The sequence below is a fragment of the Dama dama genome, chromosome 19, assembly GCF_033118175.1.
Source record: "Dama dama isolate Ldn47 chromosome 19, ASM3311817v1, whole genome shotgun sequence".
Classification (NCBI taxonomy): domain Eukaryota; kingdom Metazoa; phylum Chordata; class Mammalia; order Artiodactyla; family Cervidae; genus Dama; species Dama dama.
Window position 1 is genome coordinate 27781501 of NC_083699.1, and position 27338 is coordinate 27808838.

Below are 27338 nucleotides of genomic sequence, written 5' to 3' on the forward strand. Positions count from 1 at the left end.
ATAAAGCACTTCCAGTTGGTAGAAACCTGTTGATACTTTTTGAAGAGTAGAGCTATTTAAAAAGTAAGCCAATAAGTACCTTTGAAAAAAGTGAAAAATAGAGTGCTTAGTGGCCTCATGTAGATAAAAGCTTCTTCTGTCTGTTCCCAGAAATCCAACAGCTGTAGTCAAAAAGCAGCAATTTAAGATCATTCACATTGGCTGAAAGGATAAAAAATTGCAGTGTATCTATCAAGCTAAGGGGCTCCTCCTGGTAGGCAGGTCTCAGAGCAGAGCAGTGACTATGTATTGACACATTAACTCCTGACATTCTCAAGGCCTCTTAGACTCATGCAAACCACATATATAGTAGGGCTTGTTCAAAGGGTTTGAATGCCTGAAAACAGGACAGCAGCTGGTTATATGTGAACTGTAGTTTCCAAGTTCTAAGCACAGTTGTTCTGCTCTTTGTCCCCCAGTAGCAAGAGAAAACGGAGAAGGCAATGGCAACTGACTTCAGTACTCTTGCCTGGAAAATCCCATGGATGGAGGAGCCTGGTAGTCTGCAGTCCATGGGGTCGCTAAGAGTCGGACACAACTGAGCGACTTCACTTTCACTTTTCACTTTCATGCATTGGAGAAGGAAATGGCAACCCACTCCAGTGTTCTTGCCTGGAGGATTCCAGGGATGGGGGAGACTGCTGGGCTGCCGTCTATGGGGTCGCACAGAGTCGGACACGACTGAAGCGACTTAGCAGCAGCAGCAAGAGAAAAGAAATTTTGAAAGTATTGCTTAGAAGAGACCATAAATTAGAGATTGTGTTTTTTTCCTCAGAGCAATGGACATGGAAGCAACTTTCCATTATTCAAAACCACAGTGCCCAGAAACATCAGTGTGAGCCAGGGCAATGTGGAGAGCAAGCCACAGAGATCTCTTAGGTCCTGGAGTCAGAGCAGCCTCCAGCGGAATCTAAGGATCCAGGCAGAATCATTCAGATTTAATGCACATCTGGTGCTTGTAGTCATATTGGTGACAAAACAAGGATAAATAAGCCCATCAGATCTCTGAAACTGCTAACATCATACCAGCTTTTGGGGACTTTCAGAGTCTGAAGTTGTAATGTTTGAAAAGAGTAGGTTTTGGAATTTGACAGGTCAGTTGTGATGCTCCAGCTACTTGAACTTTAATAGCTGTGAGAATTTGGGGAAATGACTTAATCCCTGAGTCACAGGTGCTTGCTAAATTGCTTCAGTGATGTCCAACTCTGCAACCCCATGGACTGTAGCCCACCAGACTCCTTTGCCCATGGGATTCTCCAGGCCAGAATACTGGAGTGGGTTGCCATACCCTCCTCCAAGGGATCTTCCTGACCCAGGGATTGAACCCACATCTTATGTCTCCTACATTGACAGGCAGGTTCTTTACCGCTAGTATCACCTGGATACCTCATCTGTTAAATGGAAATAGTAATAGTACTTAACATATAGAATTGTTTGATTAAATGATATCATGTATGTTGTGTTAAACTTATATTAAATCCTTGCTTATTTTAAGGGCTCCATAAATCATCTATTAGCATATGATTTTGGATACCATAACATGGGTGTGTTATATATTCAAATCTGAGAGTTAAAGATAAAAAGAGACTCATAGATTTCTCTGACTAGATAGAGAAAGTTGTTCACCAATATGGAAATATGCAACTACAAAGAGAGAGAACTCAAAAAAATAAATGTAAACTCTTCAGCTAAAACTGACAGTTTTATAATTAACAAGTGAGATTAGGGGAAGGCTGACTGAGCCTAAGAAGACCGTACAGACCCTTCTGCATCCTGACTGCAGTGAAGCTCACAACTACATTAAAGCCGAATTTCAGTGGCTTTCCTTACATGATCAGAGTTTTTATCCTCTGATTTATTTTATAGTTTGTGGTGTCCTTTATTTCCTGTATGTGCATTTCTAATGTAGGCCATGTGCATTACTCTGAAGGGGGACAGGATGTAAATTCTGTGCAAGTTAGTGGATACTTTAAATACTTTACAATAAATGGAACGATGACCTGGAAACAAAGGATACTCTAGAATCTAGAAGGAATCAACATCAAAAACGACCAGGAAAGGAGTCATGGCAGAAACAGGAATGATTTACATATCCCTAAATAGTTTTATGATGCTAGTGGAAATTGAAACTCACATAATAACTTGAAGATGTAGTACTATCTAGAGTATCTACCTGTTCAAGTGAGCCATAGAGTATACTTCATTATTTCAGTTCATTTAAATTGTCTTCTCTTTGCCAAGTTTTGTACTGAATTATATCATTCTAATATTGGAAAAACCTTCCTTTAAATGCAGGAACTTGGGTGGGCCCAAGAAGCTATTCAGTTAGTGTGCATTACACATAAGTACCCAAAGGAAGGCCAGCCCACTCAGGAAACTGCCAGGTGGTCATACATATGCAAGTGATATAAAGCACACTTACACAAACCTGCAGGATTTCATCAAATAATTTTCCCTCAACTGGTTATGACTGCATTTTGCAATTTATAGCTCATAAATTTGGCATCCTAGAAGTATACCTTTTGCATGTCATTTAGAGATCAAAGTACTCAGGCCTCGGAGTTAAGTTTTAGTTATATACCTCCAGGTTGATGATCTACTCTCCCTAAATTCAGTGTACAATTACTTGTTTCAGAGTAGGTTTGGCCTAACTATATTTTTCCCCCTTGAAAATAAAGCACAGATAATAATTTCCCCTTACTTTATAAAGTCTTTAAATTAGTAAAGCGTGAACAACAAATAATTGTCATTTATTTTATACAGTTATCATACAAAATTGCAATTAAATAAGGAATTCTTACTGCCTTTCCAGACACTGTAGCAATTGCCAGGTTCCATTTCACAAAACCAGATTGGAAAAAAAAAAATCTCATTATACTGAAAAAATTAAGTCAGGGAAGAGAGTCTTCTGTATTACTCTTTTTATAGTTTTATCTTTGGCCCTGCTCTCAAGTTGAGACCATTAAAGCTTTCAACAACAGAAATTTATTTCACAAATATAGGCTTTATTTGTACAAACTAGGTTCATACTGAAAAATTTATGTCAAATGTTTTCAGCCTATAAGGAATATCCTTAAACTTAAATATAAAAATTCCTCTGGGCACTCCTAGTTCACTGGTGCAGCATCTAAAGTGATGCTGCACGGAGGTGCATAATGAATGCCTTTTGATGATGCACTGACATTTCTAAGAAATGCCTTTGCCTCAAATCAATCCACTCCAACCAGCAAATGATTTGACATTCAAAGCTTCAGGAAACACTATATGAATATATTTTTTCCCCATTGTACAATAAAGATTCAATCATAGAGCTGTCATAGGAAATTGAGATTCTGCCTTATGTTTTCAAATTAATCTGCCAGCCTCATTTATTTATCTTACTTGTACTTTTACAAGTAGAAAAAGCCTTTAGATGTGTTCGTAATTCTAATAAGATCTATGTGGTCTTTTATACTGTTACAGTTAAAATGCTATCAGTATTATCATAGTGAGTGGATCAAGTCAACCATCTAAGCAAACATGGTTTTCTACAAAAAAAACATGCCTAACCCATGTTCATGATTAATTATCACTAATTCCTGAAATCGTTAAACTGAACTCTTGAGCGTTATGGAAAGGCTATTGTTTTTTTTTTAAATTGACTGTAAAGAAACTCAACTCTGTAATAGCATAATGCAGAATTGGCAGTTGCAGGTCAAATTAATGATAACTTTTGTGTACATATTAGCCCCACTTCTCTCATATCTATCTGAAGCACAGTTAATGACTAACAGATGCTTCCCATTCTCAAAAGTGCTTGAGTTCACTGCTCCACCTCATTATCTCCAGGTTCTTGTGATTGAAACCTAAGCCCCCTGGTCATAATTTAATTAAGTCTGTATTTTAAAGTTGTATGCTCCAAATATTTAATTTCTTAAACTTTATAGATGTGGAGTGATGCTGTGTTAGTGGATCACTTACACCGTGTTAGACCTTGTTCTAAGCACCTTTAATAATTTATATCACTTGCAGTAATGCTGCAAATACAATGCTCTTATTATATATCCATTTTACAAATATGGAGTTTAAGCATAAAGATATTAAGTGATCAGTTTAAATTCCATAGCAGAGCTAGGATTTGAACCAAGTAGTCTGACTATAGTGTTAATTTAGACATTGAAAAGGTCAGAGCATTCATGTAGTAAATTCCCTCATTGCAATTGCTGAGCAAGGAGGTAACAGCGCCATAATTTTCTTTCTAAGTGGCATCTGTAATATATAACTTATTAAAATAAAACTTTCATTTAGTGTGTATTTATTTTCTAAAGTATCTGCCAGCTGTTGGGCTGCTAGATTTGAAAGACTGTATTTTATATACTGAAATTTTAGCCTATTTCTTTATTCATTTTTTGTACCTGTATAACTTACTTAGTTTCAGCCAGTAAAAATGTGTGAAAGATAGCATTCAGAAGTATCAATTTATTTTAAACTACTCATATGCTTAGTAAGAATACAAATTCATTTTTATTGATCTAAGCTTGTCATAATGTAGAAAAATATCTCTTAGTTCATCTTATGTTTGTTTTCTTTCCCTTACAAAAGAATAAGTATGTATAAAAGATAAATGTTTGAGTATACTGAATTTTAAAAACAATTTAGACTGCGCTGTGGGCCTGGGTAGGAAGGGATTCCACCTAAACAAATAAGGTATTTGAAAATTGTGCTTTTCATAAAAATTAAGTTTTATAACAAAATAAAAAGTAGTATAATAAAGAATGTAATGATGCTACAAATACTTCTATTTCAAGAAAGGTAACAAATTTCTGTGCCTTGATGTATACCTACTAAATACATCTCTTTTAGGGAAAAATTTATGTGGTAGATTATAAAATCTGCCCCATGTGTTTTTTTTTAATTACTCATATATGGTAGCTGTAAACTAATCTGACAGTATAAATTAAAATGAATCAAGTACATCAGTTATAAAAATGTATGAAGTTTGACCTAATTATGCAATCATACCTAAGATATACTAATTTTGCTGAAGATTTCTTTTTACAATATAAAATTTACATTGTATTTGGGAATTTGAAAGTTCTGATGAAAAAAAAAAGTGATATTTCCTTTGCTTGATCTCATGGGTAATAGGTTTTTAAAGAAAGCGACATTATTTGTGGGACAAATGAAATGATTCATCCTTACTTAAAACTGAATATATTATTAATTTTATTCAGTTTAATTTTTGAGAAGTGCATTTTAATTAGGGTAAGTGAAACAAAACTGTCAGGGCTGAGATTTATGTTTTTGTAAAAAGGTATAATATTTTCCTGTGTGTGTGTGTGTGTGTGTGTTAGTCACTCAACTGTGTCCGACTCTTTGCGACCCATGGACTATAGCCCACCAGGCTCCTCTGTCCATGGAATTCTCCAGGCAAGAATACTGGAGCGGGTTGCCATTTCCTTCTCCAGGGTATCTTAACTGACCCAGGGATCAAACCTGGGTCTCCTGCTTGGCAGACTGACTCTTTACCATCTGAGCCACTAGGAAAGCCCCATCTTTTCCTTAACAAAGATTTTAAACAAATGAATTTCTAATGATCTATAATATAAATTTATCAAATAAGTTTTTTAATGCTTTATTATATATGTTGAAAGTGAAAATCGCTCAGTTGTGTCTGACTCTTTGAGACCCCATGGACTATACAGTCCATGGAATTCTCAGGTTAGAATACTGTAGTGGGTGGCCATTCCTTTCTCCAGGGGATCTTCCCAACCCAGGGTTAGAACCCAGGTCTCCCACATTGCAGGCAGATTCTTAACCAGCTGAGGGACCAGGGAAGCCCATTATATGTGTTATCACATACTTATTTCTTTGAAAATGTTCCTAAAATTTTGGGTTTTGTTAGATCAAGTGACTCAATACATGCAGATACTGCTCTCCTGGAAGATAGAATTTAGTGTAAATTTATAAATGTGTAATGAGTTCAGAAGTGGTAGTAAGGATGTTAGGGAGATATCCATCATGGTGAGGAGTTAATATCTGTATCTGCATAACATTCTAATTGATGGCTCTGTCTGATGTTTGAAAAGCGTTAAATTGCTGATGTACAGGTGATGGAATGCCTATTGTCAGGCTAGAAATGAAAACTCTTCCTCATCACTGCAGTTGGTTTGTAAATGATTTGTAGAGAAATGACTTTGAATGTTTGTATTAGAGGTCAGAATTAGAGATCTCACATTTCTGTAGTAAGTTCTATGTGCCAAAATCTTCCTTGAGCATAAACCACAGTCTACAATTCAGTATTTTTAAAGAAAACTATTAGAGACACTCTGATTCATTAAAATTGGAGGAAAAAAAATCTAGAAAACTATATTGCAACAGTGTCTAAATAAATCAATAATGCATAAACTGCACTGTTAAAGAAGTAAGTAATCATATGTCAAGATAAGTCAAATAAGAACAAAATTTTGATTACTGCTAGAAATTGTAGTGTTTTGCAGTATACATTAAAAAATGGATTGTGTGGTTTTTAACACCACAGCTTATTAATCACTAACATTAATCTCATAGTTTTATAAAACCACAAATCACCTGAAATGTGTCCCCCAAATATCACTTTTCTCAGACAAAAGGATGATTCAGCATTGGACATCAGCTTCCTCCTGTGTAATATGAAAGAAGTTAGAATCACAGATTTTAAAGATACTTTGTTTCTACTGCCTTCAGCTTTTTCCTGTTCTCTAGTAATGTCTCATGCTGTTTTTTTTTTTTAAACCAACTATAACCATCTCCTAACCTGTCAATAATTATCACTAACTCCATAATCATTCCATTTCTCTGCTTGTCTTGATGTGACCAAAGACAGAATTAAAATAATGCATTTTTTTTTTAATCATTGTGGAAACCAGGTCAAGCAGAAAAAGGGGAGAGGGAAGGAGGCAGAACAGAAGAGGGAGGGGAAGAAAAGAGTCCCTCCTGAGGCTGTTCTAATACATACTACCAATTAAGCACCTGCATAACAGTTAGTATGTCATGTGACACTTTAAAAAAGACCTCAGTCTACATAGAGACTAACTGTGAAACAAGTATCATGTTGTGTCAACTGTATGTGCGTGAGTATATTATGCAACCTCTTCCCTTTTCCACAATGTCGTGAAGAATTATGTATTCTGTATTATCTAACCCATTATATTTCTTTCAACAATCCTTGATAGTCCTCCCTCTTCTAAGAAATGGCCCTTCAAACCTATACAGCCTGTATGACACAAAATTGGTGTTTTAGGTTCACTATCTCAGTTAATTCTATTGATGGTACTATGAGGTTTATGTTACCATCATGCCTGTTTCACAAATGAAGACCCTAAGTTGCAGAGAAGGTAAGCCTTTTGCCCACGATTACCCTTTCTTGGCTTTTTCTCCAACTCAGGCTCTTGTGCTCCATCCTCTGTCATAGCACACCAGTCTGGATTTATCAAGTGGTCCATGCACCATACCCTCGTATTTATCTGTGTGTTTACATATTTCACCCCTGCCTAGTTGCTCTCCTCTCACACCCCTTGTCTGCCCTAGTTTAACTTCTCCTTTCTGTCCAGTAGTAGTTCTCTTTTCTCTCCAGTTAGAAATAACTTGAACAGAGAGTCATTTCCCACATTTCCTGCTAGAATCCATCACCACTGAGTCTCCCTTGCATTTTGTATTTGTTATGTGACTGACTTTTTTGTTCAAATGCCTGTTGCTCTTTTTGAATCATTCCTTACTTGAGGAATAGGGACCCATTCATCTTTGTTTTCACTGCCTATCCCAGTACCTGACATATATTAGATACTCATCTTTATTGAGTCAGCTCTGGACAAGAAGAAATCCTAGATGATATGGTAGCAGATGAGAAATCTAATCAGAGTTAAAATTTTTATATTATAAAGTTAATATTTAATGGTACTTGAACTGTCTTAAACATTCAGGACGTTTTAATGTATATGGACATCTGCCAGCCAGGATTGAAATAGTATATACCCATAATTCTGTACATAATGCCATTCTCTCATGAAGCCTTCGTATCTTTTTCATTAGAGTTCACTTGTTCAGAACTGGCCCTAAGGCATTTAGGAAATCAGTTGTCAGCTGTCTTCTGTTTTGCACCCACCACAGTGGGGCACATAGAAAAATCATAAAACATAGCGAGAGACCTAAGAATCCAGCTGGGATGACAAATCTAACACACAGAAAATTTAAGTATAAATACTCTTAATCTGCAACCACAATACACCAGTGTGTTCCTGAATCCAGACTGAAGACCACTTGTAGTTAATTAGCCCAGTTATCCTAATACCACCCTGCAGGATACAGCATGGTGTCATCCAGAACTGGGTAGGGGAGAAAAGCCTCCATCTGCCACTCTGTAGCAAGGTTATGGAACTAAACCCTCCTATCCTGGCAGAAGGCTTCCTTGTTTGGATAGGTGCCATCCCAGACTTTATTTAAAGTTCAGCGAGCCAGGCCAATTCATGTCACTAATCCCAGGGAACATGTTAGCTTTCTATGGTAGTGTTAAGGTTTTCCAGTCATTTTGATAACTCATGAGTAGGCAAAACACCGTATTTTGCTTCTTGAATTATTGTAGAGGTGCTTCTTCATTTTACTGTTCTCATTCTTATCCTAAACTTGCGTTTTTAAGATGAGCTCTGGTAATGTAACTGATCCCAGGCTCTTCCCCCCACTCCCACCTCATCTTAACTTAAAAAGTCACATCATTATTGCTTCTGTTCTCAATTTTTCTTAAAAGTGACCTTGAAAAAAGAGTTCAAACTTTTTCTTCATTACATACATTATCTTTAATGCAGTTGTGCATTTGAGTTTTATTCTCCTGAGCTTCAGAGGAATAGTGTGTGTGTATGTGTGTGTATTATGTTTTCTCATAGTTTTGCATCAAGTGTCTTCTAATTTATTTACTGTCTTTTCTCCTATAGTAAACATCAACAGCACAGGATAAGATTAAATTATTATTGAATGATTTTCTTTAGGGAGGCTTCCCCAGTGGCTCAGCAGTAAAGAATCTGACTGCCAATTCAGGAAATGCAAGAGATGCGGGTTTGATTCCTGGGTTGGGAAGATACCCTGGAGGAGGAAATGACAACCCACTCCAGTATTTTTGCCTGGGAAATCCCATGGACAGAGAAGCCTGGAGGGCTACGGTCCACGGGTTCCCAAAGAGTTGAACATGACTGAGCATGCATGCATTCATATATGCATACTACAGGAATGATGTATTTCCCCTACTCATAATCATTACAATTTTCTAAACAGCTAATTTGGATTCAGAAGACTGCCCCAGAGGTAGGCATGACAACTCAGTCCAGTATTCTTGCCTGGAGAATCCCATGGACAGAGGAGACTGGCAAGCTGTAGTCCATAAGGATCTCAAAGAGTCAGACATGACTGAAGTGACTTAGAACATGATATAGATTACTGTTTTGTTTTCATCTTGGAGGTTGTCTTTGTTGATTTATTTTCAGAAAATATACTTCTCTTATTTTCACAGGTAAAAAAATGGCCTATCAGAAGGTCAGTGCTGATCAAAGAGCTCCAGGACATTCACAGTACTTAGACAATGATGACCTCCAAGCCACTGCACTTGACTTAGAGTGGGACATGGAAAAGGAACTGGAGGAGCCTGGTTTTGACCAGTTCCAGCTAAATAGTGCTGAGCATCAGAACCTGGAAAATTCAGAGACTGCAGACCTCAATCTTGATCCCATTCAACCAGCAACTTCACCCAAAGGAAGGTTTCAGAGACTTCAAGAAGAATCTGACTATGTGACCCATTATACAAGATCTGCACCAAAGAGCAACTCCTGCAACTTTTGCCGCCTTTTAAAAATATTTTGCGCGGCAATCGTTTTATTTATTTCTGGAATCTTGATAGGCTATTACTCACGTAAAAATTGCCCGTCAAGTGCTACATCTTCAGGAACACTTGATCTTCAGTTATACCAGGAGATTCTCAAGACAATCCAAGCAGAAGATATTAAGAAGTCTTTCAGGTAGGTGTGCAAAAAATGGATGTTGGTGGGATGCATCTCCTGGGAAAGTTGTCTTACAGGGAATATCCTACTGGTGATGTTTCCGTGGTTTAAAGTTAGTCTGGCAAGCTGAGAGACATAACCTACCACAACACCTTCACAGAGGGGGATGCATGGTTTCAGATTTCTGATACTATAATACAAATTTATGATGCTGCTTTAATAATCAATGATAAGAACCATAACCACTGTAGAGACTAAAAGACTTGAGCCACTATATTTTCTCCCTCTTTGGAAATCCCAGGTAGGGCAAATTGGGATGCAAAGATTGCTGGATGTACATGTAATAAAAACTAGGGCATTAGCCATATGATTGAAATTTTTAATGACATCAGAATAAAATAAATGTGCTTTATGGACTGAAATAACTGTCAGGAGGTAGGCAAGCACTGGTAGTATTTGGTCCCCTGCATCACTGAGCCTCCCAATGAGTATTTTTATTGAAACACATTGGGTTGCATGTATCAAGCAGTTGTTAAAGGTCATTTCTCTTTTAAGGTAATTTTCTGCCTATGACCTCTTTAGCCAGAATGTGTTATTTATAAGTTAAATTATAAAATATTTTTATCAGGCTTTAATTCTGAGTTCTTGGGAAAAGCTCCACTTAAATCATATGACAAATGGGTAAGTTAAATTTTGCTTATCCTATCATAAACATATATGTTGAATTGTAAAGGGTTTCCTAGTTGACATATTTAGAGAGGTGAGGAACTGGAAGGGAAGAGTAATTATTAGTGTTCACTTGTGTTTTCCATATTTGGTAATAAAGACTAATCCTAAGTTAAACATTTTTGTTGTGTGTAGGTAATCAAGAGAAAGGGATATTAGGTCATAAGGATATTACTTTTGGGATACACCAACTTATTACCATCAATATGTTAGCACATGTGCATTTCTAGGGATCTTCTAGGGAGCATGCCAACTGCAGATGCATCATTTAATCACATGCACTGATGTTGGTGAAATATACTTTCTGAACATCACATCTCAATGACTCATGGTCATTTGTTTTCTATGTCTTTCTAAGTCTCTGTCAAATGAAGAAACTAACAATTTCCATGGTATTTCTCAATGTCAATTGTTTATAGTGAATTGAGTGAAAGATACAACCTTGTCTTATAATGAGTGAGTGTATCAATTGGGATCCAACCACAGCAGAAAACTCCCTGAATATTTAAAAGAGAGGGCATTTAAAATAGGGAAATAATTTCAACTGAGACGAAAAACTGAGAAGCCAATCTGGGGACACTGAGACAGCCAACAGATGAACAGCAGAATGGAGTCATTACTACACCTAGGCTGGAGAAACAGAGTGAGTCGGGGAAACTCAGTGGAAGTTGGAACTTTCTGCATACACAAATGGGTTGGTGGGGGATGTAACCTCAGCCAGAGGCACCACCGAAAGCAGAATAAAAAGTACCATGGCTTCTCTCTTCCTTCTGCCCTCCTCCCAGTTATCTGTTGATTGGCTGAACCCAGCAGGAAGGCCGTTGATTCAGTTCAGTTCAGCCACTCGGTCGTGTCCAACTCTTTGTAACTCTACGGATTGCAACACTCCAGGCTTCCCTGTCCATCACCAACTCCCAGAGCTTGCTCAAACTCATGTCCTTCGAGTCGGTGATGCCATCCAACCGTCTCATCCTCTGTCATCCCCAGTTCCTGCCTTCAATCTTTCCCAGCATCAGGGTCTTTTCCACTAAGTCAATTTTTCTCATCAGGTGGGCAAAGCATTGGAGCCCAAGAAAATAAAGTCTGTCATTATTTCCACTGTTTCCCCTTCTATTTGCCATGAAGTGATAGGACCAGATGTCATTATCTTAGTTTTTTGAATGTTGACTTTTAAGCCAACTTTTTCACTTTGCTTTTTCACTTTCATCAAGAGGCTCTTTAGTTCCTTTCCACTTTCTAATTATGGCTAATATTGTATCTTTTTTTTAATGAAAGGGAATTATTATTTCCCCTTCTTATAAGTGAAATATAGACAGAAAATTAGAAAAAAATAAAGTATACACCCATAATCTTACCACTTTACTCCCATAATTTTATTCTTTCTGTCTTTTCCTATCAAGCAGCAAAATTGCATTATACCATGTATATTTTTTGACATCTGCTTTTGAATTGTTTCCACTTACAATATATTGAGAACCATTTTCAAACCAATAAACACAGAATTGAATCATTACATTAAAATGTTGCTGGTGTTTCCTTATGTAGAGTACCTGAATTTATTGAGCCTGTTCTTTATAAATGTACATTTAGGTTGCACCTACATCTTCATACATAAGTGTGTGTATTTAATTATCCCCTTCTAATAAATTCCTGGAAGCAGATCACAGATTCAGAGAGTTTAAATTTGTTTATCTGTTTGCACTGTGTACCAAATTGCCTTGCAGGACTGCCAGCCTTCTAGGTCCTTGGTATTTTTCATTTTGATATGCCAAAAATAGTGTTGACAAACTTTTATATCTTAATTGACCACTTGTAGTTCTTTTTGCACATATGAACTACTTTTACAATTTAAAAGTTTATATTTAGTGAATGTTGTAGTAGTGAAATAGTCTATTACTTCATATATGGTGTCCCATCTTTCTGAATTTCATTTAGTTGATGTATTTTATTTGTTAACAAATAAAAATGAAATGAACAATAAGAAATATCCCTAGATTTTTTAAATATCTGCATTATTTGGACAGAGGCAGTATTTTTCATTATTCTCTGGCTTATTACAAGTAATTATCCAGGAGTTAAGTTATACTGTGACATGATCTTTACAAACATTAAGTAAAACACCATACTTTCTTAGCTGATGATTAACTCTTTAGAAGTTTAGGACATGTATAAATTATCTTCAGTTATTTCTCCTCTGATCCCACAGCTTGCGCCTAGCTCGCTTTTGCTTGCTCTCTCTCTCTCTCTATATATATATATATATATATCTGTGTGTGTATGTATATGTGTGTGTGTATATATATATATATATATATATATATATATATATGAATTTACTCTTATACTTTTAGAATGCCAGGTTTGATGATGAGTACAGTACAGCTGGTCTCGAGCTGTACTTTTCAGACATCTTCCTGCTCTTCCTCTGTCTTGAATTATATTTTGACCTGTCGTGTGTGTGTGTGTGTGTGTGTGTGTGTGTGTGTCCCTAACCAATTTTAGTATTAGAGGGAATGAGAGCAGGAAGGTTGGGAAATATGAAGAAGGCAGTAAAACAAATGGCATTTGAACTGGAGAAAAACATGTAAATGTATTTAAGCAGTGCACATAATTCAATTTATGCAAATGACAACAGAATGAATTTAACAATAATAGAGTGATGGTTCCTAAAGAAAGTCATTAACTATTCTATCATTGATCTCTCCAGATAACAAAAACATATTGTCTCAAATTTAATCACAAAAGAAATGCAAAGGATAAGATTTATTTAATTACCCATAATATTTTATTACTCTGGACTTTAGATAAAGCAACTGCTTCACTGAGTTTCTCAGTGTTATGTAGAGTGACATTAATTCCCTTAACTGACTGGTTCAACTCACAGATGAAAGCTCATGCCTTTCACAATCCTTAGGCCTTTGGCAGGAGCAAGAGCAGCACCCACCAAGAGGATGAATGAGGATTATTGACAGAGGGTCTTTGAAGCAAAGGCCACCTTCTTAATCCTAGGCAACTTTTGAGGGTGTTCATGTGCCTCAGTGAAAGCCTGAGTACTAACCACTGGACTTCCAGGGGATCCCTATAATCCCCTTTTTTGATCTCCCACCAGTTGAGTTCTTTTTCTCTTTCCCTGCAACAATCAGTACTCTATTTTCTCTCTTTCTGTTGACATAAACCACCTTCTATCTTGCAGGAGAGAAAGAACTATGAGTCTGGCCCAGTCCTTGGGTGACAGTACGTGGTCACTCAGTAAATATTGCAGGAGCCAATGTACCCAAAATATAGACCTTCTTATAAAGCCTTCACTTCTATGTGTATGATCATTTTTTAAAAGAAAAGAACATATACTTTTGGCTCTTTATATATATTACTGAAATTCAAAATTAGACATATATATATAAAACCTTTAACTCTTTAATGTATGTACATTCTATAGCATATGCTAAAAAGTTGATTTTAAGGGTAGCAGATTTTCTTTTCTCTAATGAAAACATGTGCTGTGTGTCTGCTGTATTCCAAGCAGTCTGCCAATCACTCGACAGTTTTTAATGATATTCTGTTTAATCTAGAGAGCATTTCCTTTCTATAAAGAAGAAATTAAAAATTGCACAGAAAGATATTTCTCTGATCACAGGTTTGATGGAGGTGCAAAGTAGATTCCCTTACAGATCTTTTCATGCCCTGCCAGTGTCAGGAATGGGTTGTCTCAGGCTAGGGCCAGTTCAGCTGGAAGTCATGCTTTCTTCCTTTTTAATGGTGAGGTAGAATCAAAGGATTTTTCTTCTACCTTCTCTCCTTCTCTCAATCCCATCCCTTATCTCTTGCCCTCTTCCTGCTCCCTACACACTCCACACTCAATTATTTTATATTCAAAGTTACATACTACAATTAGGTTACTTACTTTCCTAGTAAGCAAATTTTCTTTTTCACTAAGTCTGTCTCTGATGTGAAACACCAGGAATGAATTAGATTGTTAAGGATCAAGATAAAGGGACTCTTAGTTTTTCAAATTTGATTTTTTCTTAATGGGAGGAATGTATTCTACATAAAGATAGGACTCTTTTTCAGTGATGGTCAGTGAAATATTTTTGCCAGATATATCAAGATCATCTGTGCTTACTGGCTGCCTATCATGAAAATTGCTCAACCTTAAGGCTTATCACATTTTTTCTTATATCTTTCCTACATTGGCTATAATAGGCTTTTTCATCCATTCACTTCTTGATGTTATTCATTCCAAAAAAAGGAACAAGATCAGTCAGATATAGTACAAGGGAAAAATAAACCTTTTCCTCTGAGGATAAAGTATGTCAGTTTCCTGTGGATTCACTTGACTTCCTGACACTCTTGCAATAGAAAAGTCGGTAATGATCACATTCAATGGAGTGAAGTATAGTTAAACATGGAAAGGTTGGGAACTGATTACATATTCTCTCTTTCATGTCCCCTTTTAATGTCAATAAAATCAAGATTCAAATAACCTACATGGATGGCCCTTTGAGATTTGCAATTTGAAAATCTCCATCCTGGCTTTAGAAATTAAGCAATATATTTGACAATTGCAGCTAAAAAACATTAAACCCATAATCTCATCAGGGTAATTTATAGGAGAAATTTAAAGTAGGTAATTTAAAAGAGGTAATTTTGTAAACTGGTTCCAAATTGGGAAAGGAGTACATCAAGGCTATATATTGTCACCCTGCTTATTTAACTTATATGCAGAGTACATAATGCAAAATGCCAGGCTGGATGAAGGAAAAGCTGGAGTAGAGATTGCCAGGAGAAATATCAATAATCAATAATATCAATAATATCTCAGATATACAGACGATACCACCCTATGACAGAAGAACTAAGAGCTTCTTGATGAAAGTGAAAGAGGAGAGTGAAAACAGTTGGCTTAAAACTCAACATTCAGAAAACTAAGTTCATGACTTCTGGTCCCATCACTTAATGGCAAATAGATGGGGAAACAATGGAGACAGTGACAGACCTATTTTGGGGGGCTCCAAAATCACTGCAGATGGTGACTGCAGCCATGAAATTAAAGATGCTTGCTCCTTGGAAGAAAAGCTATGACCAACCAAGACAGCATATTAAAAAGCAGAGACATTGCTTTGCTAGCAAAGGTCTGTCTAGTCAAAGCTTTGGTTTTTCCAGTAGTCATGTATGGATGTGAGAGTTGGACTATGAAGGAAGCTGAGCACTGAAGAATTAATGTTTCTGAACTGTGGTGTTGGAGAAGACTCTTGAGAGTCCCTTGGACTTCAAGGAGATGGAACCAGTCCATCATAAAGGAGATCAGTCCTGGGTGTTCATTGGAAGGGCTGATGTTGAAGCTGAAACTCCAATACTTTGGCCACCTTATGTGAAGAGCTGACTCATTTGAAAAGACCCTGATGCTGGGAAAGATTGAACATGGGAAGAGAAGGGGAAAACAGAGGATGAGATGGTTGGATGGCATCACCGACTTGATGGACATGAGTTTGAGTAAGCTTGGGTAGTTGGTGATGGGCAGGCTGCTGTCTATTGGGGTTGCAAAGAGTTGGACATGACTGAGCGACCAAACTGAACTGAATTTTGTAAACATTGCATATTTTATTGCAGTCACCTAAATTTTTTAAAATGGATATTTCTAGTATTCTTGTCTGGAGAATCCCAGGGACTGGGGAGCCTGGTGGGCTGCCATCTATGGGGTCGCACAGAGTCGGACATGACTAACATGACTTAGCAGCAGCAGCAGCTAATGGGAGAGAAAGTAAAGTTGGTTGGTAATGCAGATGTTTAAAAATGGATGATGAAAGCTTCCTCTCCACTGCCCCCATCTTGGGAAACTGTAACAAAATGGATAGGTGAATTTTTTCCCAAATGTTAAATGTTTATATAACTACAGTTTGATGGTTATTTTTATATATCAACTTGGCTAGGCCATAGTGCACAGATGTTTGGTCAAACAGTATTGTAGATATTTCTGTGAAAGTGTTTTGTTTTAAATGAGATTAACATATGAATCAGTAGACTTTGAGTAAAGCAGATTATCTTTAATAATGTGGATGGGTTTCAACCAATCAGTTGAAGGCATTGATAGAAAAACACTGACCTCTTTGGAAGAAGAGGGAGTTCTACCATCACATTGACTACCTTTGGAGTTGAACTGCAACTCTTCTCTGAGTCTCCAGCCTACTGGTCTAATAAATTTTGAGCTTGTCAAGCTTCCACAATTGCAGAAGCTGACTTCTTAAAATAGATATCTCCCTCCTTCCCTCCCTCCCCCTTCCTTTCTCTGTCTCTCTCTCTCTATATATATGTGTGTGTATATATATACACACACACACATATACATGCATACATCCTGTCCTCTTTCTCTGAAGAACCCTAACTAGTAATACATGCAGATTTAGGAAACTTAAATAAACCAATGCAATTTGGCTGGGTATTTTCCACTCTAGAATAATTTAGTCAGTCTTTAGGATTAAACTGAATAATATGGAAAATTGAATTTTTTAAAAGCCCATGATCATCATTATCCTTATTTTATTAATCTGAGATCTTATTTTTAATAATGTAATAATAAATTTATAGGATAGAATTTGAAATTACATTCTAGGCATCTACCAAGTATTTAAAATATTTTAAAAATGCTTTATCTTCTCAACTTATTAAATTTGGTGGTATCAAAATGTAGTCAACTCCCAAAGCAAAAATGCGTCTTCCAAATTTTACAGAGTCAATCTTATCTGGAAAAAATGGTATTGAAGTTCCCTTCCCTTTCATTATAACTGGAGCAAATATATTAAATTTTATATGCCTGATTTGGGAAATCAGTTTCAGTCTTCAATAACTGATTGTGTGTTATAGCTGGGTCCTTTACAAATGAAGTGCACTTCTATTGCTTAAAAATTGCTTTCCTGTGCAACATGATGTAGTGATGAATTAAATCCAAATGAGCCTTATATTCATAGTGTCATAATATGTAACTCGTCCCCTGTGGAACTTTTTTATTATCTCATGCAAGGCAAGCTAATGTCTTCCTCTCATGACTCACGTCTCAGAAGGGTGTGTAGCTTTCAGTATTAGAAATAAAGAAAACTATAATTTGAGATCAAATTACCTTTTTATAAACTCTTTAAATCACAGAGAACACGTTATCATGTCCCCAAATATGCAAATCAAACTCTGATAGAACAAGAAACAAAAGAAGTCGTTCCAATTCTGTGCAGTACATTTTCTATCTGTGAGAGAAAAATGAAACTGAACATTTTTCTTTGAAGAGAAATGTGTGCAGGTGGTTTTTACCTTCAATAAAAATAAAATCAGTGTGGGTGTTTTCTTTCTATTTCTTCACTCAGTTTCATCATATTAATTCTATTCTGTAGGGAACAACTTGTAAGATCAGCTTGTACCAATATTGTAGTTCAAGCTGCTGCATATATTTAAAAGTTCTAATTTATTAGCCTGATAATTTTTGTAATTTGATGAAACTTCAGAAATTATCTTATAGCTGCCTTCAATGTGTCTGGGTGGCAGAATTTAACTTGTTATCTCAGAATACTCTTGCTATTCACATGAGCAAAGCACAATGGGAGAAAAATGTTTGTTTCAGCCCGGAGGGGCAGCCAAGATATTAATAAACTGTATCAGATTTTCGTAGGCTGCTACTCCTTGTGACCTCCTGTGGGTTTTTCTCTTGGCCAAACCCTCACAGATTTTTTCCTGCATCTTGCTCTTGTGAGCCATAGCTGGGTGTGAGTCACTTGCTGCTGGCACGCCACATAATAGAGATCTGAGCCTTCCTTCTGCCATTCTTATTTAGAGAAACTAAATTCCCATTCAATCTGTTTGTCCTGGTTCAAATTTTAAAATTATGTTTCAAAGACTTTATACACAAAGGTAAGCATATTATCTATTTATATAGAAAAGTGCTAACGAGTGAGAAGCACTGTCAAAGCTATACACTGTTTTAGGGAAAGAAGACACCTTTCCTTTCTAGTTTAAGGGTTTGTATTGTTCCTAATCAAATTTATATTCCATTAAAATTTTGCACCTGATGGGCTACCATCAAAATCTTATTCAAGGTGCCTTTTAACATCACTGCATTTCTTTATGCATGTATTTATTTAATAACTATTTCTTATGGGCCTACTGTGTGCTGGATTAGTGCCAAAATGATGAACATGATGTACACGATACCTGCATTTATGGTGTTTATGTACCCACTGGCCAGAGGGAACCAATGGGAACATAGTTTTCAGTCAACTAAGCATAATGACACAAAATGATGAATTGTAGTCAATAGAAAGGGAGGGAGGGAGAGATTGACTAATTTGCAGAGGTGTCTAGGGGTTAATTTTGAATGAAGTGGTCCATTCAGTTTCAACTGGACACTTGCTGTGTTCCTGGAGGGTGGGCCAGGCCAATTCCTCTGGACCTTTACCCTGGGATGCCCATGGGACTATGGATTGCTTAGCAGATTTTTGATGGAGCCTGTCTATCCTCCTTGCTTCCATGGAACTCTTTTCCCTGCTGATTTATTTGCTCTTTACCACTATCTTTGCAAATAAACAACAACAAAAAATACAAAACTAACCCACTTGTAAAGAATGAGTTCAGTAGGAAGCAGCAAATGGGAGGAGATTGTGACTGCTGATGACCCTTAAATTTCTATTTATTTGCAATATCCAACACAGAATTTAATTCTTCTAAATAAGAAACACTGCTCCATTGCTGTGTCTCCTTAAAATTACTGAAGAAAGGGTCACTTAAAGTTCTGCTGTTCTTCCCCAAATAGCCTCATTTCTAAGGACTGCTTCATTACTCATGGTTGTTCCTGTTTAGTTTTTTTCCCACCAACTCCACATTACACAATAAGTAAAATCTTTCTTACAGCTGTCGTATTCTGAAATGATCATTCTAAGAATGATTTGTTAACCCTGGATTATTTAGCTCTTAGTTCTTGTTTAATCAGTTATAATCTTTTGAAAGAGTTACAGTTTGCTGATTATGTATAATTATGGTTTGACACCCAGTGGTGCATGTTAGCTGTTTAAGGCTGCAGATAGTATCAGTGAGAGCGCTGCTTTACAGACAAGAAAATTAAAATATATTGAAGTGAATTTTCTTAACATCTGTATATGTTGCAACTGAGTTCTTCATATGAATAGGAACAGGATATCATAAGGTTTCCTATTCTAGTCTTTTTGGTGAAAAATGTGACCCTTTTGGCAGGAAATTTCCAGAAGAAATTGGTACCAGAGGATTTGAAAAATAAGGTGTGGGTTCTCAAAATTGAGAAAGTAGCAGCTCTGGAGTAACCACAAATATAGAGAAGATAGTGATTGCTGCTAGCGATGTTCATGCTAGAAATAAAAATCTTCCTCTGCTGGGAATAGGGGCAAATGGAATGACAGATAGTATTGGTATTAAGTATTGCTACAATAATAGTTGAGCAAATTCCAGGAGATGGTGAAGGACAGGGAGGCCTGGCTTGCTGCAGTACATGGGGTTGCAAAGAGTCAGACATGACTTGGCAACTGAACAACAACAACCATCATTAAGCAGGAAAAAGAAATTTGGCCACTGGGAGAGATGCCACTTGAAAAATAATTGGCTGACTGGTTGGAGGAGAAGCTGTGAAAATGACACAGAATGACCAAAAAAAAAAAAAAAAAAAGGAAGGGGGGAAACTAGACAACAATTTGAAGTAAGAGAAACAAGATGACGATCACTAACAAAACAAATTACATTTTCTTTCTGCCAGCTGAATTAAGAGAAGGTTTCTAAATTAGAAACCCGGGTTATAAAATAACCCAGGAAGGAAATGCTACCATGAGAATCTAGACTAGAAAATTCTTAGGAGGGAAGAGAAGAAGCTACAGTGGAAGCTAATGGGAAAAAGAGGCAACAGCAGAGACTTTGAGAAATGGCTGCTCAGCTGTTCTGATCCAAGAAAGCTCTGCTCCCATATTCTGTGTTGGCTGTGTACAAGTCCTAGGAAGAAGATGATTCATCCATGGAAAATTTATCCAGCCTGGGTGGAAGTGAAGTGAGCATCTGAAGAGAAACCCAGAGAAAGCTGCAAAACTTAGCAGAAAAACAAACATACTTCTAGGTCTCATTTGGCCTTGGAACATTGCCCAGGACTTTCCAGAATCTATATCTAAGCTGCACACTCAATATTGATGGAGGTCATGCAGTATTTTTCTGCAGATGAAACTATTTAATGCAAATTTGTCATAGAAGTATGTATGTCTAGTGTTTCTGAAATCAGTGATGAAATAGGAATATGCACCTAGAGCTACTGTTGAAATTCAATAATGACTCAAATGCTCCATTATCAACCTTGATCCTTTGTAGGCAGGTACTGGTAGTTTATTTGGGAAAATAATAAAGACTTGGGTTTCTATCTGCTCCTGAGTTAGTTTACCTTGAAGCAGTTTCTCACAACTCAGCTGTTGTCCACAGATAACTTTAGCACAGGTCACTTCCTGGGACATGTAGACTCAGGATTCTCGTGATTCAGTGCCACCAACTTCTGCAGTCAGACAGTTGGGAAAAGGTAAATTGGGGTCATTCCACACATATTTTTGTTCTCTGTGGTGCCAATAGTGCATTTCTGTAATGTCCATACCACTGAAGACATGAAGTCAGGGGGATTTATAGCACAGCAATGCAAACAACTTGGAAATGGATTTGGAATCAGTCTGCATAGGATCAAATCCCAGCTCTACTATATTCAGCTGTGTGATCTTGAGGAATTTCTTAATCTTATGATACTACAGTTTTCCTCATTTATAAAATGTAATAGTTGTCCCACTTTCATATCAGTTCAGTTCAGTAGCTCAGTCATGTTACACTCTTCACGACCTCATGGACCACAGCACGCCAGACCTCCCTGTCCATCACCAACTCCTGAAGTTTACTCAAACTCATGTTCACTGAGTCAGTGAAGCCATCCAACCATCTCATCCTCTGTCGTCCCCTTCTCCTCCTGCTTTCAATCTTTCCCAGCATCAGGGTCTTTTCAAATGAGTCAGCTCTTCACATAAGGTGGCCAAAGTATTGGAGTTTCAGCTTCAACATCAGTCCTTCCAATGAATATTCAGGACTGATTTTCCTTAGGATGAACTGGTTGGATCTCCTTTCAGTTCAAGGGACTCTCAAGAGTCTCCTCCAACACCACAGTTCAAAAGCATCAATTCTTCAGTGCTCAGCTTTCTTTATAGTCCCAACTCTCATATCCATACAAGACTACTGGAAAAACCATAGCCTTGGCTAGACGTACCTTTGTTCACAAAGTAATGTCTCTGCTTTTTAATATGCTGTCTAGGTTGGTCGTAGCTTTTCTTCCAAGGAGTAAGCATCTTTTAATTTAATGACTGCACTCACCATCTGCAGTGATTTTAAAGGGATATAAAAAGTACTCAGGGATTAGCATGTAAAACACATACTTTTAATTTGTTTTAAAAACTATTTGGCTGCATTGGATTTTAGCTGAAGCATGTGGGCATGTGGTAAATGGGGTCCAGAGTTCAGAGGTTGAGGTGCTCAGGCTTAGTTGCCCCATGGCATGTGGGATCTTAGTTCTTCCACCAGGAATTGAAGTGTGTCCCCTGCTTTGGAAGGCAGATTCTTAATCACTGAATCTTGAGTTCAGTCACTCAGTTATGTCAGTTATGACTCTTTGCGACCCCATGAACCGCAGCACGCCAGGCCTCCCTGTCCATCACCAGCTCCCAGAGTCCACCCAAACCCATGTCCATCGAGTCAGTGATGCCATCCAAACATCTCACCCTCTGTCGTCCCCTTCTCCTCCTGCCCTCAATCTTTCCCAGCATCAGGGTCTTCTCAAATGAGTCAGCTTTCCGCATCAGGTGGCCAAAGTATTGGAGTTTCAGCTTCAACATCAGTCCTTCCAATGAAAACCCAGGACTGATCTCCTTTAGGTTGGATCTCCTTGCTGTCCAAGGGACTCTCAAGAGTCTTCTAGGCTAACAATCTATTATTGGGCCAGTCAAAACTGGATTCTTGTAGTGGTGGGAACTGTGTGTTCCATTTGGAGGAGTTTGGGTTTTATGCTGTACTGTTAATATAATGGTCCCCAACATTTCTACTTCTCCATTAGTTCTTGAAATTAACTCTGATTCCCACTTAGAGAGTTTAAACTGTTAACAGGAGCACTAGCCTGATCTCTGATAGCCTGAGCAAATGAACAAATGAAAGCTTGTTGAATTAGTATTGGAATCCAGTTTGTTGTATGTGTGTGTGGTGGTGGTGTATTTTTCCAATTAAACCTTATTATAGATGTTACAGAGGTTAGGTATAGTTTCTTGACATACTGGTACCAAAATCTATTCAAGACATGTGGTGATTAGTGTATAAACTTGGCTTTATTTTTGTTTAAATGAAAGGTGCTAATAAAACGCTTTTTGCAAGTTATATGTAAAACTCTGAGAATTTGCAAATAGCAGATAACATGCTTGCCTTAATACTTTCATACCAAGTCTACAAGAAGTGTTAGCATAAAAGTGAATATATACTTTTAGGCAGCAAAGAAGAAAATCTTCTATATTTGATTTTAAAAATGATTCACTTATAAAGTATTTGGTAGAAATATGGGTTGTAAGAATCTCAGGGCCTTTAAGTGAGGGAGTGATAATAGATACTACTCCTTTGATAAGATACTCACTCACATTGCTTCTCCAGTGTCACATTTAAGAATTTCAACATTCTGAATAGCTCAAAATGTCCTCTCAGATATTGACAGTGGTCATGGAGAGATCATAGAACTAAAACGAATTGCATCTCTGCTTTGTGTATCAATAACGAGTTATGCTAGTGGGGCTTGTATTACCAAAAAAAAAAAAAAGTAAGTACATAAAGCATAAAAAATAACAAAACTAGTCTTGGAAACAACACATTAGCACTTTGTAATCACCAAATGATGTGTTTTAATGACAACAGTATGCAGAAGTGGTAAACAAACCATCAAATTGTGAATAGACTAGTCAGCATAAGGTACAGTGGTGCCACACACAGGAGAACTATGACTTACCTGGTTGTCTTTTTTATCAAGATGCTATAATGTCTAAATCAAAGTTTCTAATGCATTTTTAAAATGCAAGTTATAAAAATCTGCAATAGGGTTCTGGATCAGTGAGTACTGTCAGGATAGATTAGCAGTCTCTGCTATAACAATATCATGATGAATGGAGAATGACACCAGTTGCCCACTTATTTCCTAAGATTACTGCCTTGATTATATTGATTCTTCCCGTGGATCCTTAGATTTAAGATTATAGCACACATAGAGATATAATCAATTTTCTAAAGTATGCTTTTAATATAGTCTAATTTTTACTTCCCTAACTAAGATGTGCTGGTCATTAGCTATCAAGAAAATAAATTATTACATATTATAACAAGGATATCCATAATTTAAAATATTTTTATTTTATATCAATTGAATAATAAACTCAAATTCTTAAATTGTATTCATACATGTATTCAGTGGACATTGTTAAGCATCTGTTTACAGTACAGGTGCTATCAGGGCATGGGAAAAATTTAAATATATAAAGTAGACTTCCTGGTTTCAAAAAGCTCAGACTATTAAGAGGTAGGAGTGTTTGAAACGATATAATTGGATAAAGTGTGAAATAACTAAGAATTATGAAAATATTTAGGTAAGAACTGATAAACAAGGTTTTAAATAACAGGGATAGTGTCACAAAGGGAATGGGTTAGAAGGTTTCCAGGCAGAGGAAGGGAAAAAGAGAGTTCAACGTGCAGAATTATATTGAGTTCTTGTAAATGACCAATATTTCTCTGTGGCTGAATTGTAGGGTATGTGGAGGTAAGATGATTTGAAAAAGAAGGGGAGAAATGAGTGGGAAAGGGGAGGGAGGAGAGAGGATAGAGGAGGAGCAGAGAGAGATACGGATACAGGTCACATATTGTGAAGGACCTGAAAAACCAAAATGCTTTAGGTTTGTTTTGCTTTATTTTTAACAATACAGTTGAGGAAATACTTAATGAGATAAGTATTTTAAAACAAAAATAGGAAACAATATTAAAGATAGATGACATGAGGAAAAAGTGGAATGAGGTTAAGGAGATAGGAAGCTGTTGCAAGAATTCAAATTATTGCTTGCATTGCTGTTGAAGGTTGAATCAAAGCAAAGTTCATGGTCACTGAGGCACAGAACAGACTTCCATGATGTTTTAGGGGTAGCATCAAGAGGATTCACTGCTTTAACAGTGGACAAAGAAGTAAGTAACTTGATCTTTCCAGATTGCACTTTCCTAATTCTGAGGAAAAGATAGTTTTAGGTTAGAAAGTATCTGTTTCTCGTTCATGCAATCACATAACAACCCTTTCCTGGGTGCCAATTTTAAGTAAAGCCCAATGCTATGGACTTACATATACATCATATGTATTTACAACCCCTGTTAAATGCAATTTTTTCTGGTATTGAAAACGTAAAAATCCATCAAAACAAATCCTCTGAAAGGTATGGATTTCCAAACAGTGTTTGTGGAAGCTTCAGGTCTTCTGTCTTTCCCAGTTTATTCATTTGGGACTCGTTTAAGCAGAGAACTATCTTACATAAAAGGACTTGTATTGTTTCACTAAGCTAGTGTTCATGTAGTTCTAACTGGAATGACAAGAGTGAAGGCCATTAAAAAGGAATGCTTGAAATCGATCAGAGATAATGAAATTGCATTGGTGCAAGTATTAATCAATTTTAATAATCATGTGTTACAATGGTCATGCAATAAAAAGGCTGTTATTTTCAATTTAGTTCACTTAAGCTATGTCTGCACGAATGTAACACAACTAGTTGAAAAGTGAAGCTGTTTTCAACACCTGTGCAAAAATCTGTTTGATTGTTAATTCTCTTTTCCTCTTTGCAAGTTCCAAACAAATTCTGTTTTGGCTAGTTGGTTGATCAGACTGTTCACACCAACTCTTATTTTGCTATCATATAGATATAACCTTAAAAATTAGTTTTCTAAGAGTAAGACTATTCTGGGCTAATTAGAAAACAGTCATCTAACAAAGGTTCCTTGATTCATAAGTGTTTTAGAAAGCTATAAATTAGTTCACTAAAAGAATTATTGATGGAGTTGTGGACAGTATGTGTTTTTTCTGATAGTCCCTTTTTTGCCTCAACTTTTTAGATGGTATCCAACATTCTCAAATGGTTATTAAGAATTCTTTCCAATTTAGGTTAATATTTTCTCTGATTCTGCCTTAAGTAATAAGATTGAGCCTGTTCACATAGCCCAACAAAGAGAGATTTGCCTAAGACCATTCTTGAGGATCTGGCTAAATGCTCACAGAAATATGTTAGTGGTGTATGTTAGTGATGTTATGTTTGTCTGATGTTACGTTAGCAGGTATGTTAGTGTGGCTGGTTATCACCTTGTCTTAGGTTCTTTAACTTTGCATTTGAACAAAGAATTGACATGCAGGCAACTTCCTGATGATACATTCATGCTGATTTTACCACTGTCCTTGGTTACTTTTTGGCTTACAAAGTGAGAATTAGAAGCTTCGTAACCAGAGCTTGGGGAAAACTGAATAGGGAGAAAGGCAGGAACTTACTTTGGCGACCTCCTGTGGCCAGGGAAGGGACCACACTGATTAGTGGACTCCAGTGGTTGCAGCTGTTATCTACATGCCCTCCTGATTCAAAGACCTGAGGGACACCCTCTTCTATGGACTAGATGGGAAGAGGTGTTTTTCTGTGAGCAGGGTCCACATGGTTCCAACATCCAGATAAAGTTCAAACCTATATTTCCATTGACACCACAATTTTGTTTATGGTTTGGTCCTGAAAGGCTTTTGCTCTTAATCACTTGGGCACCCTTCCTGTGCTGGGCCTTGTACCCCAGCTTTGAGGCAAGGCAGGCCCAGATTCAAGGGGGGCTTTCCTGAGCTTTCCCTCTGGCCACACTTTTGTTGGCCTCTTTAGCTTAACTAGAATATACTTTCTCTTTACTCTTTTTCAGAATTGAGGCCAGTATTTGGGAGAGACTGTCAGCATTGAACTCTGGACCAGCTCCTGTTGCTTTCTATTCATTTCATTTTCTTGTCTGTGATCCCTGTGTTTCTTTGTTTCCAATTCTTTCCTATCAGAATGGTGACTCATTGCAGTAGTTGAAAGGAAATAAGAATGAAAAAAGAATCATGCTGTTCTGAATTGGTAGTTGATTAAATCCAGTGTTGTATTGTTGGAGGAATTAGACAGTGAAAAGATGGAATACAACTTGTGAATCCATTTTCACAAAGGATTTTTTTTTTTTTTTTTGGCATATTCTATGACTGGCTATACTGACAGAAAGTTGTGATCATGATTGCCTCCAGACAGAAACATGTGCCCATTCTGCTACCTAGTTGATTGCCACTCAACCACTGAAATCAAATGTGATAGGGACATGTGATGGATTGATTTATGCAGTGGAATAATCTGATTGTTTGGATGAGATTCCTGGATTTCATTTGGCTGCAAACCAAGCATTGCTTTTTTTCACTTAGATCTTATTTTTCTTTTAAATGCTCATGAAAGC

The 27338-nt window shown here is 36.9% G+C and overlaps 1 protein-coding gene across 11 annotated transcripts in view; it reads left to right on the plus strand.

Annotated features, from left to right (window-relative positions):
* Nucleotides 1-27338, plus strand: part of NAALADL2 (N-acetylated alpha-linked acidic dipeptidase like 2) — a 1498179-nt gene that overhangs the window by 677266 nt on the left and 793575 nt on the right. For all 11 annotated transcript variants that reach the window (XM_061168361.1, XM_061168362.1, XM_061168363.1 and 8 more), the window contains one exon: nt 9557-10058. In XM_061168361.1, coding sequence (XP_061024344.1) covers nt 9565-10058 — 494 coding nt within the window. In that variant the 5' untranslated portion in view covers nt 9557-9564. The remainder of the gene's footprint in view (nt 1-9556; nt 10059-27338) is intronic.